The 18235-nt window shown below is 42.8% G+C and overlaps 1 protein-coding gene across 2 annotated transcripts in view; it reads left to right on the top strand.

The window, feature by feature from the left end:
- The window catches only part of LOC147701744 (beta-2-glycoprotein 1-like), a 146058-nt gene that overhangs the window by 110016 nt on the left and 17807 nt on the right, over positions 1-18235 (top strand). Inside the window, exons 7-8 of one of the 2 annotated variants that reach the window (XM_086930365.1) lie at positions 8680-8877; positions 13205-16577. In XM_086930365.1, coding sequence (XP_086786491.1) covers positions 8680-8877; positions 13205-13269 — 263 coding nt within the window. In that variant the 3' untranslated portion in view covers positions 13270-16577. Of the gene's footprint in view, positions 1-8679; positions 8878-13204; positions 16578-18235 lie in introns of those variants that run through there. The other variant, XM_086930364.1, reaches the window with a different exon arrangement.

The following is an 18235-nucleotide window of genomic DNA, read 5'->3' as shown; positions in this document are numbered from 1 at the left end:
ACCATTGAGGACTCTGTGTTCACTTTTGAAAACATTCACTGGAAGCATGATACATTCACAAACTGCAAAACCAAAAATGTGGTGTATGCCATTGTTTGCCCGTGTCCTTTGGTCTACATCGGTAAAACCACGCAAGAAGTCAGGAATGGGATTACGCAACATAAATCCCGAATTCGGAGAGGGGTCGAAAATGCCCCGTTAGTCAATCATTGGACTAATTTGAAACATGAGCAAACTGACCTAAGATGGACAGTCCTCTCCAAAATTGAAAGAGACCCAAGGGGAGGCGATTTGGACGCAAAATTAGCCCAGCGTGAAGCGCTGTTAATAATGAAATTCAACACAGCACTACGGGGCTTAAATGAAATTTCTGAAATTTATAAACCCAGCTCCTGATCCCCTCCAGGTCACTGTCCGTTAACACTGCAGCAAGTAACAGTGAAGAGACCTCCAGGCATTCCACCCCACTGGTTTCTCTTTGCCAACAGCCGTTTAACTTGTACATCAAACTACAAGTCCCAGAAACGCTCTGGAGGTTTTTTAACCAGGAAGTCCCAGCCACGTTAGCAAGCAAAGGTGATTCATCCTGTGTGCCTGAGTGAAGTACGGAAGCCTTTTCTCCACCGGTATGTCTTTTATCAACTCCTTACCAGCTACGGCTCTGAGGACCAGCCCCATGGTACCGATAGACTCACGTTTCTTGTCCGTTACATTTCAGCGGCGGAGCAGCCCTCCCCTCCTGGATTAAGGAGAGCTATGGAACCCTTGGCGAGTTAGAAGCCACCGCTTTAGCAGGTAACAACACAACCCCCCCTATACCTGGTTAAGTGAGAGTGATCGACTGAGAGTGTTTGTGACTAAATGTAGCGCGCTTGTCTGTTTTTCTCTCCTGCAGCCCCCGCGTGTACTTCAATGTTGGAAATACTTTGGTTCTTCGTGCCCGAAATTCTATCTTTTCACGTTTGGATCATTGACCAAGTGGTTAAGGTAGGGTGCGGCTGTTGTCTCACTCAGGGGTTACGTCTCTTTTTCCTATAAAAAGACCTCCCTAAGTAGTGTTTTTTGTTATTGTTACAGAACCCTTTTTGGTCCTGAGGAGAACCCCGCCACTAATAGGGGTTCGAAACGCGTCGACCACCCTAGTCCCGTATCTGGCTCATACTCTTTGTGTTACAACGGTCTCTTCACCATCAGCAAGAGAAGTGGATACTCTTTCTGAATTGCGAACTGCAAAGACTCTAAAAAATTGTGAAATCACAAAGGGATTGCTTCCATTTATTCACGACCGATACGTGGACCCATTGTTGTTTTTTTAGTTTAGATCATTTTGTATGAATGTGTTGTGTATGACTGAATGGCCAAGTATGTATGAAGTGTGTAAATGTCTTTTTTGTTATTCACGTTATTAATGTATATATTGTATATAAAATTGTTTGTATTTCCATGCACTAAAATATAGTGTTATAAACAAGTAAAAATTCAAAAAGATTAAATTTTGTATGTTGCTATAAGTTAAGCAGGTTGTTTGTGCTTGATTCAAAACAGCCACCTGTCCAAATGTTTTGTAGGCCAAAGGAACTTCTCAGCAGTGGTTCTTGTTTTGTTATATAGTTCTGGTTTGACTCAGCCGCGCTGAGTTAGGAGTCAAGGCCCTTGTGTGTTTTTTGATATTGGGGTTGTGGGCAGCACAAATATAGTGACGGCCCACTTTGGGTCATATCGCTATATCTGGCACCGACTCACCTTCTCTTGCATCCCCAATGATGGTAACCCTTATTTTTCTCTGCAGCCTACACATGGCAAGTGAGTTATGGACTTTGGAACAAGGGACGCTCAAACACTGCGGGTGTCCCAACATACCATAATCTTACACTGAGGTCCACAGATCCACAAAACAGAATGCCCTCAGGATCCTGCCCCCTCCAAGTGATCTCTTTAACCTCACAGGATCCACTGGTCATGGGCCAGGCAGAAGCTGGTGCTACAGACTGCAGGTGAATGTTACTGATCACAAGATACTTGTTTCCAGTTCAGTCAAGACCTGGCTTGGCAGTTCGGGCTGGTCTGTTCCCATGAGGCATAGGGAGACTGATTTGCATATAGCTGGGTCTGAACTGAGGTGGTGAAGTGAGCCAATGAACGATGATGGATTCAACCCAGATCTGTGCATGGGGGTGAGTGTCTGAAAGGTTTCTGCGCTCCATCCATCATCTCCTTGTGTTTGCCTCGAATGTTACTGAAAATCTTGGGTGATTGACCCTAAAGCACCATGGCAGACCCATAGTCTCCAGTCCTGGTCACAACAGGCAGAACTTGTGCTAAGCTTTCCACACTGATATACAGGTGCAGTTTGACAATTTTGTAGTCTCAAGCTCCCTTATATATAATCCATTTCCAGACACAATTGTGGTTCAGTGTCTTTGAAGTTCGTCTTCTTGGGGTTGCCCACTTTGAAGTGCTCCCTTCTTTGTGGCAAATCTTCCGCTAGAGAGTAGTCCATCACAGCAGGAAAGTGTCCAATCGTGATAGTCCCAAGCACAGGCCAAGGGAGTGACTAGAGTTTTGTTCCTGGATATCAGTGATATATGCATCAAAAATGTTGCTAAAGGGTCAATGATTCTGTTATCAGCCCCACCTCCTTCCTCAGATGTGCTCAGGCCCTGTTGTGAAGTGATCTCCTTTTATAATATAAAGCACCTATCGATGTGCACCAGATAGGCTGGCTTTTCCCTCCTCCACTGTGTGTCCTACCCAGTTATTAGGAATGCAGCAATCTATAAGTCTGTCTGGGGGAAATCTCTTCCTCTCCCTGATCCTCCATGAAACCCTGGGTCTCCCAAAGTAGAACCCAGTGTCTTCCATATGTTAAGTTAATTTGCAAACACACATATACATGTGCTTAGCCTCCAATGTACTGTGTCCTTGCATAGCTATCCATGCATGCCAGCGCGCTCAGACAACACCACCCTCTATCTCCTACTTGCAGTATCAGCTCATAGGTCCACATATATCCCCAAGCACGCATGTAACCACACGTGGTACTTCCTTATGCACTATACCTTCTCAGAGGCACATGTGTCCCAACTTGCACATGCAACCATGCTCTCTATTTCCTGATGGACTGTCCTTTTTAAAGGCACACAATATCCCAGCATATTCACGTTATCATGCGATCTGTTTACTGATGCACTGTACCTTCTCACAGGCACACATAATTCCCAGCACTGCAAACAATTCAATTGCGGCCAAGGGTGAGTTAAGCACACAGCATTTGAACTTTAACCAGCTGGCCAGAAAGCGCCACTCCAGTGACACAGGTCAAAATGGCCTGTTCACTTTACTGATCATGAAAACTTAAAACACAGTATGCTGCCACCACTGTGCTCATGCTTCTTAACTCCAGTGAAGCTGTAGCCATCCACCACTTTCGACACCCCTTCCTGTCTAAGTAGAACACATTCCAGGAGACAGGCCAGGTTATGGTCTGCATGCATGACCTGTGTACGCTTATGACCAAAAGTCAATACCACGGTCCAAATATCACCACAGCTGGGACACTCAGGGGAGGTGAAGACGTCCATTACTGTGCAATGGAATTTTTTCGTCCTAACAGTCAATTCTTTTGTTGTGGCTGCTCCACCTCTTTTCCTAGACCAGCTTGAAAGGGCTGCAGGCTCATGCTGATCATGACTACTCAAGGTTAGATCAGGCTTACATGGGTTTGAAGGGAGGAATTTTTTTAGAGATGGAAAACAATCTGAGTGGAACAAACTATTAAAAATGGTCAGTGAGATTGTCTTTATTCCTGAATTGTTCAGGTACTTTGCTACAATCTTCTGAAGGGTCACACAAACAATTCCATGTTTTTGAGCATCATGATTTTACCTTTGAGCAGTGATGAACTTTGCTGACATGAGTCCCACAGTTGAAAGTTTGCAGAAGGATTTCATCTGGAAGCTGTTTGCATTATGATCAATCCTATGATGCCAGTGGACTAGTGTGTACCGTTGTCTCTCTCACTCATCTCGGAGATAGCCAGGCACTGTCCCTCAGGGCCACACAGGGCAGTGGAGGAACAGTGGCACCCCAACACACTGAGAACCTTTCACCTGAGGTGAGGGATATCCAGCCCCTGGACACAATAGCTTTGTGCCCCAACATTTCCGGCACTTTTTGGGAGAACATTTTGTGTCAGGACATCACCTGAAGGAAAGTTGAGAAGCGTATCCTGCCTCAACATATGACAATAATACCTGACATAACTCAGCTGCTTAGTGAGAGGGACATTTTAAGGTTTTACTACCACTTACCACCAGGGGTTTCCTGGCAGTGAAGGGCAGTAAAAACAGCTATATGTCAAGTGGACATATAGCAAATTCTCCAACGGCCCTTACTTTGATGGACCGTTGGAGAAGTTTGACCACGGAGAAGATAGAGTAGTCTCTGCAGCCACCTTACAAAGGTCTACCTGCTTTTAAATTTTGCGGGTGGACCATTATGTTGGCGCGATGGATACTATTGTTATAAATCAAGCCCTTAGCCTCCTCTTTAGTCAGCTGTGCCCTGTGGGAGTCAATAGTACTTCTGCTTTTTGTGTCCCTGAAGAAGGCAAACAGGAGGCCAACCACATGACCTTTGGAGAGCAGTTCTAATCTCTAATCAGGGGTTCTTGAGTCCTTGTGGGAGTTCTTCTTCCGCAGGAGCCAGAGTCAGAAGTAAGGATTCTTCTTTCAGCAGTGTCTTCTTCTTCAGATGGAGTCTTCCCAGGTCCAGAAATGTTCAGAGGAGGTGGTCATGGAAGTGCCATATTTATCATGTGCACTAGTCAATGGTTGGAGGAATAATACCATCCAGTCCTAACAAGTGTATTGCAGCACTTCCTCTTTATCTTACTTTAAAATTACTCAGATGCTCCTGTACCACCAGGAAGGCCTGTCTTCTGCTTCTTGGTGACTCCCCTCCTTGATAGGGTCGAGCCTAGTTTTCCTTTTTACTGTAGCAGGAGCTTAAGTGACTAGGATGTCCAGTCCTAGGGATGAAAGGAATAAACCTTCTCTGTATCCCCAAGTCCAAAGAGATAGTGCTAAATCTTCCCTTTGTTCTACCAACCGTTTCTGCCCACTCCCAAATAGATAGCTCGTTCTAAGTGGTCAGCAGCAAGTGATAGTGTGCTTTCTAAATACACATAATATAACACCAATTAGCCTTTCCTGGGCCCAGAGGTATGTCATTGTCCTCTCAGCCAGAGTCTTTATCTCTCCCAGCCAAAGATGTATGTTCCAGCTTTAAAAGTGTGATAGGTGGGTGGAAGAACTGGGTTTCTCTCCTATTGTGACTAGGGATGGGCAGGAGGGTCCTGGAAATTAATAGGAAAATGCCTCCCTGGCATCAACAAGTCAAAAGAGATCATGCTAAAGCTGTGCATTGTTTTTCCAACTGTTCCTGTCACAGCCAGATAGCTAGTCCCTGCTACATGGTCAGCAATTAACACCCATTGGCCTTTATATAAATTAGCATCCTTCATTGTGGGCCTAAAAGGCACATTTTAGGGATGACATAGATACATACATAAAAATAGGCATTTGCTATATGGCAAAGGCATTCCCCTGCTATATGCCGCTGCAGTGCATTGAAACTGTAGTCTAGCCAGAGTACATTGTTGCTCCTGGCAGAAATATATTTTTGTCATACATTTGGGTGGTGTAAGTACACACAGCAGCCCACATATGGCATTTAACTTTACATGCCATAGATTAACTCAAGGCACCATTTACAAGGGACTTATAGGGAAGTTTAACAGCTGAAAGAGGTAATGCCAATGTAAAGCACATTATAGAGGGGAACACACATTCACTATGCTACAATTCAGCAAAGATAAATATGCAGAGTTCCAAAGCCGACAGAAATAGTGCTCAGAAAGTAATCTGGGATGATGATGCAGAAAAGCTGGATTTGCTATAGAGAACATATGTCCCCTTCCCTCTGGGCACCACACCAGTTTTTCAACAGGAGCCAGCTCTCAAAGCTGCATGTTTGACCGAGGCGTTCTTACAGAAACACAACTCCACCATCTAAACTTCTTTGCTCTCAGGATAAGAATACTCTTATTCCTGATTCCCAGGTTTACAAATGAGAACATTGGCGGTAGAACCAAGTGTGTACAGACAGCAAGTGCTACCTCTGAAAGTCTCTCCCCATCAGGGCACACTAACCGGTGATCATCTCTCTTTGAGATACTCCCTGAAAACACTTCTCTTTAGACCCAGGTTGCATTGTCACTCCCCACTGCTGTGCTGGGTCATGCAGAATAAGTCTCCGGCAATAAAGAGGATACATTGGTGGGGAATGTTATACTCTATACATGATCCATAACATAACACAACATAACATAACATATCACTAGGCTTTCCTGTTTTCAGTTTCTATTTTTGGTCTATTCTGGTGTTTTTTTTATTACTGTTTTCATCCTTAAAAAACAGTATTATTCAGTGGTTACAAATTTTCTCTCCATTTTAAACAATAGAAACAGTGGTTTTACGGTGTTTATGGAACGTTTTGCTTTTATTATTGCTTGCTTTCTTAATTGATAGTGCATGTGTATAGACAGTGTGCATGCATGGTGTATGAGGTTCAAATGCATTTTTTAAATCAAACTTATTGTAGTGCACTATACAACATAGTGAGTCTTTGGTCATGCACACTCGCTCTTTCCTTCCCAGGTAAACATTTATCAACCTTGCTACATGAGACAGGCAATGCCTAAACAGCCCGTAAACAATTTGCTAACTCTGACCACTGACATAGCTTTCCTTGCCAATACTGGTGCTCCTGAAGATTGCAATTCTCTGGGACGGGTTCTGCACAATATGCGTTAAACTGGGCGCATGTGCCCCGAGTTATTAAAGCAGTCAAAAATTAAGCAGTTCTTTACAAAGTCTGGAGAAAATTCCCATTTACGGAAAGGATCTAGAACTTGTACAGAGTACATCAGTGAGGGTTAATTGACTTCAAATGCCACGGTTGGTGAAGGGACATTTCTATTCATCATTGCCAGCCATTTCTCATGTACTGTAAAATTAAATTTCCTGAATTCCTCCTCAACATTTCTTTGCTTACCAAGTGGCAAGAATCCTAACATGGAACATGTTGCAGTGCCAAACTCACTAAAAGTGTTGCATAGCCAACTCACAATGAGATGCTTCACAGCTACACTAATTAAACTGAATGCTTGGTAGACAAGGGTGTTTTCAGACTATAGTTGTTTATTATGTTCACTACAGCAATCATGTTTTCCTGTAAAAATCTAGCAATGCAGTAGAGTGTACTTCTTTTCACATCAGTATAAATATGCAACCAAAGAAGGTCCTCACATTTCTTGACCTTTGCCTGTGCAAAAATTCTGTAAATGTTCACCAAATGGATAATATAGCATTCATGGCCTCTAGGACTGAGAATCACTGGCTAAATTACACAGTTTGGATTACTCTTTCATTGATGCTACTCAAAGCACAAAATGAGACATATGAGCGTTTCAGTTCCCCCGCTTAATGAAACAGTGCACCAGAATGGACTACAAAGTCAATAACATTTTTCATTAACTCTGATGATTGTAAAGATGCTTTCAGCATACCATATTGCAAATGGAAAGGATCTCTTACAGCAAACTACGTCAGCTCAGGTATTGATGTTGACAGGTCATCACACACCACCTTTTCATATATACGTAGCTGAATTACTGCACATACAAACAATATCGTCCTATCTTTATTGAACTTAGTAAGAACTTTTAGCAGCAGCATTCCCAACTATACCAGATGCTCGGTGACAGCACTCCTTTCACATATACCTGTCACCCATTGAATGTTTAAAGCCTAGGGTGTTTGGCAATTCACCTACTATCAATAATGACTCGCTAGAAAAGGGGGCTGATGTATCAAAGGGTTTCACCCATTCTTTGTCAGGGGGTAAATGTGATGGTACATACTGGGAAAGATTTGTATGAACCAGCCCTTTTACCTAGCAGTGAAAGAATCAAATGTATTTCCTGATTCTCTATAGAATATAAAATAATTAAATAAGACCTAAAACATGCTTTTAAACCCTGCATCATTTGACCAAAGATCGCAAAACTGAAAAAAAACAAAAGGAAGAAGAAACATTATTTTAGTGACATCCCTAAACAACAAAACTCAAGCAGAATAATGTTAGCCCAGCCTTTGTTGCTGCTACCTTATGTAACAAAGTTACATTGTATTGACTCCTTCAGGAAGAAATAAAAATGGCTCTTTCACTCACCTTTTCCTTTCTTTGAATTGCATTTAGTTTGTGGTTGTGAAGGTGTTTTTTCAGTGTTTATATGTTTACACTGGTGAGGACTATTTTCCTTTTGGTGGGGTTTTCTCAGTTATTATAGGGTTAAACCTAAAACCTGACTGCTTAACATAGCATAACATGCTATAGCATAATATTTAGAATAACATAATGTAACATAGCATAACATGCCATAGCATAACTTTGCATAACAAAGCACCCCATAATGTTGAGATGCGCTGTCCAATTATAGGGTTAGCTAGAATGTCATATTGTGCAGTCATGCTCGGCTGGATGCTGAGTGGAGGCAGCAGTACATATTCCCAGGTGGGCTTACACTGTCCTTATTCTGCTCTCCCTTGCCCACAGACCGGTGTAAGATCACAGCTCAGCGAAGCCGGGTGCTGTACAAGGGGAAGAAGCTGTGGATCAGTGAGGTACCAGAGGGGCTGGTGCACCACCAGGAAACAGTCACGTTTTTCTGCCGCAGCCAGAACAGCAGCTGCAGCTACAAGGTGCCCTCCCAGTGCTTCGATGGCAAGCTCCCTTTGCCAGCATGCTATGATGGTAAGAGATCTGCAAAGTATGTATGGTACATGTTTATATTTCAAGAGATATTCATATTTTTAAAGACTAGGAAATGTAGTCTCTAGTAAATATTTACTGGAAAATCAAAACTCACACTATAATTTGATATTGAGTTTCAAATTGATTTGATTATGAGTTCTGAAATCATAATTCACAGTTTATGGAGCACCTAAGTAAATATATTGATGTACTTTATTAGTTTGCTTATTGTGCTCTAAACTATGACTACCCGAACATTAAATGATTGCCTGCTATTGTGTAGCAGAAAATACATTCTACATTTTATTTTTGTGGCATGGACATGTTTGCTCCACTCTCCCAGATGTAAAAACATTGCTAGCAATTTCAAAATCTAGTAGAGTATGTCTGAAGAACCAGTTACTTACCTTCGGTAATGCCTTTCCTGGTAGAGACTCTATCTAACTTCAGATTCCTCACATTGTTAATTTCCCCAGGCACCAGCCTGGATCAAGATACTCTAATTGCATTTCCATCACACACAGACAGATGGCTTAGTCTAACTCCATGTCTGGTCCGTCGGTTTCGGACGTGATGTTGGAGCCACTATACGACTGCCAATTCCTCACATTAATATCAGTTCCTTTTTATCTGCACCTACCGATGTGGTACCAGAGCGGACATTGCCTGTCTCTGACAGACTTTTTTCCCTCAGGAAACATTTCTTTGGAATGGACTTCATCAGATGTTATGCTCGGACTTTTTATTGAGTGCACAACTACAGCGGACAAACTCCACCAGCCGAGAGAGGCTCAGGAGAAAATGTTTAATAACCCACCAGATCCAGCTGCAGCACCTTCGGGTGCCAAGAATCCCAGCTGGCAGCCTGTCGGAGGTCCGTAGACAGATTCATCCTCGATGCTGACTGCCCCACTCATCCCCCATCATTGAGCAAGTTGCCACCTGCTCCTGCTTTAGCGCAATGCCCGTTGCCTTTCACGGGACTAATACTGATGCCATGGGTTTGAGCCCCACACTGGCACTGATATCACCGTCCTCAGACCCGCATCGGATAGTTTTATCCGGCCCAACCCTTCCCAGAAAACAGCTTTTCTGAAAATGGCTTATTACACTATGAAGATGATGACAATTGCACAATTGCTGTTAAAGTATCCTGATCAAGTCTGGTGCCTTGGGAAATTCACAACAAGGTGTGGAATCTGCAGTGAGAAGTCTCTATCAGAAATGTGGTCTACATTTTAGACTCTCTGTCTCTCACTATTTGACACACAGCACACATACCTATGACACCTGCCTCTCAGGTGTCTATGTTGAGGTCTGACCTGCTACTAGAAGGGCCGACAGGAACCACCACAGACATGTGGTAGGGAACTAACCCAGTGCAGTCCCATTGAGATGGCCCAGAGTCCTGGTGGTGGCTCACATGTCTCTTCCGCTTATAAATTTCCTCCAGATGTCCTGTGTGTTGCTGATCTTACAGGCGGGAGTTAGTGCAATGTTCGGAATTGTACACCAATACTGACGTAATCAGGGGTGATTTTAGCCATCCCTTCTTTTATGCACCAATTGCGGCTCAGGCTCATAATTTGGGGAAGGCCGCACTTAAAATATGATAGTTTCTGTTCTAACAGGCAACTGCACAGTGGCGGCCGGTGACATATAAAACGGTGAGCCGGTACATACAAAAAGAAAACTCATCCATTATGAAAGCACGTTACATTAAAAATGCCAAGAAGGAGAAAATCAAACTTCCACTTACCTTATTCTGCAGCATGTCCTCGATGCTCTCAGTCCCTGACTACAGACGCCTCCCACCAGCACGACTTGATGTCACACAGCCAACTACTTTATCCAATCCAGACGTTGCTCTCATGCTGTGGAGCAGCATGAATTAAAAGTGTCTCGATTGAATGGAGCAGGTTGTCTCAGTGCTCCAAAAGGCACTGGAGGCCTTTGCCTGCTCTCCAACACTGCTGTCTAGGACAGCTAGGTTGGAGTGGTTTGAATTGCGCATGTCAGGTTGGCTGTAGTAAGATAGCCGTACAAACTTACAAGCGTACTTCAAACGAAGAGGCCACTCCTCATTGCTGTCAATCAACAGCAATGATGCACTGGCCCCGCCCTGACAGTCCTTTTGGTAGAGAGTAGAAAATAAAATGGTAATAAAATCATGTATTACCTTTTTATGTTACACTTTTTCTACAGCAGTGTGGGGGGTGCTGTAACTCCACATAAGTTTCTTTTTTTGTCAGTGTCGAAAATGATGAGTATAGGATTCCTGGTGGCAGTACTTCACTTGTAACAATATAAGTGCCAGGTCCAAAAGCCTTCCACTGCAGCTGGCACCATCTACAGTAAGCATGGGCGAATTTTGCGAATCTCGCGTTCGCGAATTTTGCGGATTTGCGAACTCGCAATCCGCAAAATCCGCGAATTCTCGCGAATTTGCGGATTTTTTTTTTTTTGTGTGTTTGCGCGGGTTTCTGCCAGTTCGCGAGGGTTTTTTACAATGTCGCAAATTGTGAACTTACCTGTCGGGTCGCAAGTTTCGCGAACTTGTTGTTTCTACGTGTCCAGCCTGTTTGGGACACTCTTCTTCATCACTGCCACTCTCTGTCACCACTGCCACTCTCTGACTACTCATGCCACCCTCTGGCCCACCCATGCCACCCTCTGTTTCATCACAGCACCCTCTGGTTGTCCAGTCAGTGTACATTATTGTGGCAACGCAAGCACACCTTCCCTGCCTCAAGTGACCTGAATTAATTTGGGGCTGATTAATGTGTCACAGAATATTTTTTTAGCTGGCACCTGCTTCCTTAGTGCTTCCTGATTAGTGATCTTTTGCACTTGCTAAGTGCTTTCATTGTTGCAAAATTAGTTACAACACCAGCCCTGCCCCAACTGACAATAATGCATTAGGGGCTGATTAATGGATTTGAACTTCCAGCCTGGCTCCTGCTTGTCTCCCTTAGCTGTAATTCAGGACCTTTGTGGCATATGTGTAACTATTCTGAGGTTCAGAGCAGGGTCACATAATAGTTTCAACTGGCAACTGAACTCTGGAGGGGCCCCTCAGGAAGCACTACAGGAAATGGCTACTAATGATGAGCCTGAACTTTTGAACCTGGTAAGTAGTTACTTTCAGTTTTGCTAAGATCGTATTTCTGCAATTTTGCACTTATTCGCGGGGCGCGAACTCACACGAACAGTGCGAACAGTGCGAGCAAAATCCGCTGCTCGCGGATTTGCAGATTTTGCGGGAGATTCGCGAATCTCGCGGATTGCGAATTTACCGAAAATCCGCAAAATCCGCGAGCGAAACGGATTTTCCGCCCATGCTTAATCTACAGTTCCTGCCATTTCTGCCAAAAGCCAGTGCTGACCTCTTACGAATCGTCACACTTAAATAAGTGTGACCTCTTGGACAATTCTAGGACACTCCAAGCTCTAGGGAAGGCCTGCAAGTGATAGTTTTGTATATGTTTGCAGTATATTGAATTGTTAAACTCTCTGACAGGCATTGATCAAAAATAGGTTGGGTAAATCACAAGATGGGGTATTCAGAACAGTGTTGGCGTTTAAAAATAAGTGCTGGTGTTGAGCACTGCAAACACCGCCACAAACTAAGCACTTCCGGGTGGGCATAAATGCATTTATCAGTGCAGCTTTCTCGATCACAAGTGTGAAGAAAGCTGCAGTGGTAAATTCAACCTGATGGAATGTACAGGGGCATTCTAACGCATGATGTGACTTGAAAGTTAGGGAGCGCTTAGAAACATGTGCAATAGTGGGCATTCCTAAACTTTGATCCAACCCATTTCCACCTTGGGTATTGTTGAAGATTTGTTCCAGCCAATGGCTGAAGTCATATTTTTAAAGTATGGAGCAGAAAAGAAAGGGATCACCCACAGAACTGATGAGGATTTGACGTCCTAAAAGTGGCATAGTGAAATCTCATAATTTCACCGTGTCACTTCTACGAGGTTTTGATGCCGGGGAACGCCCACCCTGCATACATTCTACCTGAAGCAGGTATAATGTAGCGCTGGGGTTTACAAAGTGAGGCATCTACCTAGTTGCGTCAATTTGTAAATATGGCGCAGTGTGGCTCATATTTTACATCGCCTCAATGTCACGAAAAGTGAACCAACAGCGGCGTGAATGGCTCATAAAAAAGGCCCTTAGTTGCAAGTTCCGATGTTTCTAGTGCAATGACGTTGTGCAACCCAGAATATAGTCTAACGTGTGTATTTGCCTTCCCCTGGCCTCAAAACTGTGAAACACCTCTCTTTTCTCATGAACCTTCTCTTGATTTTTTTTTTAGAACCCACTGTGCTGCAGTACCATTTTTTTCCAAAGAAAGTGGTGTCAGAAATTGCTGCATGCTGAAAAACGAAGCACATTACAGTTTCTTGCTGAAAGAATGGAAACAGAGGCGGGCACCGCACATCCATCTCAGAGAGTTACGCCATTGTTTACCAGCAACACTGGGCAGCCTAACTTGAGGTTCCAGACCTCGCAAGAAGGCATTCTGCTGAGCTGGGTTCCAACTTGCTTGCAGTCTTAAAACTTTACATACCATAATGTTATACTGACATTCCATCACTGGCCTCAACTTGCCTTCTAACATGACTATTCACATACCTGGGAACTCTCAAGCTTTGTCCGCGGTGAGTCTTAGGGATTTCAGCCTAATGTTATGGTTTCAGAGACAATTTCTCAGGGTTACCAACATTCCTCATGTCATAACTGTGTTTATTACTGTTGACTTGCTTTAGTTTTACCATGCCGCTTTGCAAACCAGCCAGATGGTATTGTGTTGTAGTTGTATTACCAATTGAATCATATTGTGCATCTTTAGTCAAGACCAAAAATTATTATATTGATTAATGTCACCCAAGACCGCAATCGCCAAATCTAACAAACCACTCTATGATGTCACTCAAGACTACATCCATCACTTCTATGATGTCATTGAAGACCAGTTCCAACTATGTTAGTGATGCCACACACGACTACAACCAACTCCAATGATACAACTCTCAACTAATGGCAACCATTTGTAAGAGGCCACTCAAGATCAAAACCAACAACTTTTGTGGAGTTCCTAGGCACCACCCCCAACCATTTCTATTATATCACTTAAGAGCACAATCAACCACATCTATGACATCACAATGAGTAGCACTAACCGGTTTCATGATGCCACTCAGGACCAAGCCAACTACTGCTCTGCCATTCAATACCACAGTCAACCATTTCTACAGTGTCAATCATGACCACACACAATCAGTTCCATAATGTCATTCAAAAGCAAAGGCAACTACTTCCATGCTGTCTATCAAGGGCAGTACCTAGTACTTCAATGCAGTCTCCTGAGATCACAACCAACACATTCTAGACAGTCATTGTTGAGCACAATCAGCCACTTTTAAGATCTCTATGATATCACTAAGGGCAACAATCAACAACTTCTAGAATGTGTGTTACTCTAGTACAATCAATCATTTGATTATGTCGGTGGAGACCACACTCAAGCACTTCTGCAACATCATACAGGTCCATTAACATACTCAGTGACCTCACACACATACTCCTGAGGAATTACTGTATCACCTGCAAATGCATCAGTCAATAGTTAGAGTTCTTTTAAAGCGAATTGTATTATTATGAAACAGATTATATATATTGACATGAGTATTAGATTGTAGTGTGAATGTGTGATGGATGTCTGTAGTTAGGATGTTGAACAAATCATGGTCTCTTTAGGTCTATATCCATTATATTTTTATATTTACAATCGAATTATGAATTTTGAACAAATTGTTTTGTATTTTTCTAAATACTAGTGTCACTATTTTCATTCGACATGTTCTGATATTTTCATTATTTTGAAGTTGCCCTAGAATATTTACAACATGTATTTCCCTGTCTAGGTGAACTTCACATTATTGTATTGTATTGTATTGTGGCATACTTGTAGAGCGCAACCTGTCACCACAAAGGGCATCCTGGCGCTTAACCCGTACTCAGTTAGAAGCAATAGCTCAACCTATCCTGGGAAAAAGATAAGTTTTTAGAGCCTTTCTGAAAGGAAGAAAGTCTTCGAGGCTTCTCAAGGATAAAGGCAGAGAATTCCAGAGTTTGGATGCCGCTACTCTAAAGGAGCGGCCCCCCATCCTCACTCTCTGGAATCGCGGGACTACCAGTAGCCTGGATGACGAGGAGCGTAAAGCTCTAGCTGGACAATACCAGGCAAACATTCGCCGTAAGGGAATGGGGCCCAGATCATGAACAGCCCTAAACACAATACACGCTGCTTTGTATCGCACTCGTAGATGAACTGGCAGCCAATGGAGTTCTCGCAGTGCTGCCGTAGAAGAGCTGTGGTAGGGGCGAGAAAGGGCGAGTTTGTCAGCAATATTTTGCACCCTTTGCAACTTGCCCAGAAGTGTTACCGGGGCCTCCAGAAGTAGTGCGTTACAATAGTAGTGCGATACAAAATTACTACCTGGGGGCCCTTTTCTTTGCAGTTATATTTTGGTACAATACTTTTTCTATAAGGTTTCAGAGTGTATAGGACCCATGGGGTGCAATGAGTCGAATATATTAGAAATGGATGCTCAGCCTACAAAAATGGAGGAGCCCCAATACAGATTTGGAAAATATTACTATATCATTTTCAGCTCCCCAATTTCTCAGATGTATTGTTAAAAAGTTATTGTGGTTGATTGTAAGTAGGAAGAATGAATCAATAATCAGTTGTGCTGAAGATTGCTTTTCTGTTAAGTAATGATGTTGACGCACTGAGTAAGGCTTATCCATTCCTCAGTACATTGTATGACATTGCTCTTGAAATGAAACCAACCACACAAAACTAACACATCACAGTTTTACATGAACCTCCTGTAGAAGTGACGATTATTAGAATGTTAGAATTGTTCAGATTCAATAACTTTGATTGGTTGGGATTCACAAAACTGAACGTAGAAGAATTTCTGAACATTTTGCCCAAATTCTAGCCTAACATCTAAGTGAGTTTTTACTGAGGATGCCCTCTTTTAAAACAGTCCCACATTCTTTTTATTGCTCAACTCTAGAAGGTCACAAATATATGAAACCTTCATTAAAAATCCTTTGTTGCTGAGTGTTTCATAGCCGCAGCTGCACCAATAGGATCCCAGCTAAGGTTTGGGGGATGGATATATACAAGAATATATTTGACAGAGATTGTTTAGAAATATTTCAAAACTTCTGTGCTGCAATAGTCAATGGATTTATGAGTGTGACAGAGAAAATGTTGGTAACCCTTCTTAACTGTTAATGGACTGTGTGTATTTCACAACCAACAAATGTATTTCTTACCTTTTTGTAATTCACTTCTAACCATGGAAACTTCTTGGGATAAATTCCACCTGCTTCTCATCAAAAATACACCCAGCCATTCAGCCTCCTACCTCTGAGAAGCCTGTACTTGAAGACGCACTGAAACCCTGAAACTGATCTTGTACAAGTCTCTTCTTTTGTTCACTGGACTGTATAAAACAGGACACGTTCTCTTGCTCTGGGGGAATCAATGCAGTTTGGAGGCTCAAAGTGTAAAATAGGTAGAGTTTTTTTATTGATGTATTTATTTTTTCTTGATCTTGCAAAGAGCGACTTTTGTTGTGTACAAATAAATCGAGATGAGGACACTATATGAGTGCTGAGCTATTATTGTTTACAGTCACTGGTATTTCATAGATGCATGATCCGTGCAGGGGGCTTATCAGGATTAATTGAGCCACCTTCCAATATTTCTAATAAATGAGTACATATATTAAGCCGGGTTCCACCAATTCACATTTTCTCAGAAGCCCTTCCAACCTTCACAGCTCTGACTATTTGTTTTCTGTACAGGGCAGAGGTGAGGGGCTGCACTCCAGTTCCTAGATTTCCAGGGCACATACGCAGAACTTACTGAAACATCAACCTTGCTCTGTGCTTCTCTGAAGGTAAACTAGGGGTAAGTGACCTGGTGCTCACCAAACAAGCTGCACGAGACAAACATTACCTTTGGCAGTGAGCCGTGTCACAGGTCATATGACTCATGAAAAGGGAGAGTAACAACCCTGAAGCAATAAAAGAGTAAATGTTTTTCATATTCATTAATGCATTTATTTATTAGCATGGACTCATACCATGCAACACTCATTTATGGTCGCAAGCCCTGTGATTGGCAAAGTCATAGAGTTTGTGACTTCAAAAGGAATTTTTAGAATGTGCAAAGATCTAAAAATGACTTTTGCTATCCTTTCTGAATTGCAAATTGAAGGGGTGTAAAAGGGGTGTTCCCCTATTTCCAAATCAAAGAGAAAGCTATCATTGAGTTGTGACTGCAATTGGAAACCATTAATGAGTTACCGATCCTGAGTTGGCGTGAAAGGCCGTCAATGGGTGTTGCAGTGGACGTTCCACCGCAATATCCGTTGCTTTTTGATGCTCCCCATATTTGCAAGGGTGGGGCAACTCCAAAAACTAAAGCCCGGTAAAACCTGATCTTATGATGGTGATACAAGGAAAAATCATTAATTTCTCCTTGTATTTTCCTCTTTCTCTGTGTGCTGTATTCTTCAGCACACATAGAAACAGCAAATTGACTTTCAAGATTGTTTATGTGCAGGAAGGTAACCATTCATGCACATAAACAATCACCACTGCAGTGCAGGCACCCTTGCACCCATGACGTAAGGGTGCCTGCGCTGGCGCTTGTGCCGGTGGGAGGTACCTTTTTTAGCACCATAGCTTGCGAAATGGAGAGGTGCACCGTATTTTTGTAAATACAGTCCTTCACAGCATAAAAACATTTTTGGAGCACGGCGTTCCCAATTTTGGCATTATACCGCTCTGCAACATTTTATTGTAAATATTCCCACTGGTTTCTAGGCATCACTCAATAAAATGGAGGTGGAGGAAGTACAATTAACCAGGGAAGATAACAGCTCAAAAACACATGCAATCTCCCAGAGATTGTATTTTGCCAGGCTTAAGCAGGAGAGGGCAATGTAAGTTCATGGCGGCTGCATCCATGCCCATTTTTGGGGCTATACCCACATAAGGAACCTTTTTTATAAATATTAATTCTAAACGGAGCCTAAACACCTAGGGCCTCATGTATGAAAAGTGACGCATCACTGCGTGAAAACAGCGATGCGTCACTTTTCATTGCGCCCTCCCTGCGACACCAATGATGCATCATATTTACAGTATGACGTATCATTGCGCAAGGAGTTACAGATACGTCAGTATTTCTGACGTATCTGTATGGCGCAAAAGTGACGCATTGCTGGAGTGTGTCACAAAAGTGACGCAACTC

The sequence above is a fragment of the Lissotriton vulgaris genome, chromosome 7, assembly GCF_964263255.1.
Source record: "Lissotriton vulgaris chromosome 7, aLisVul1.2, whole genome shotgun sequence".
Taxonomy (NCBI): domain Eukaryota; kingdom Metazoa; phylum Chordata; class Amphibia; order Caudata; family Salamandridae; genus Lissotriton; species Lissotriton vulgaris.
This window is presented reverse-complemented; position numbering and strand designations above follow the sequence as displayed.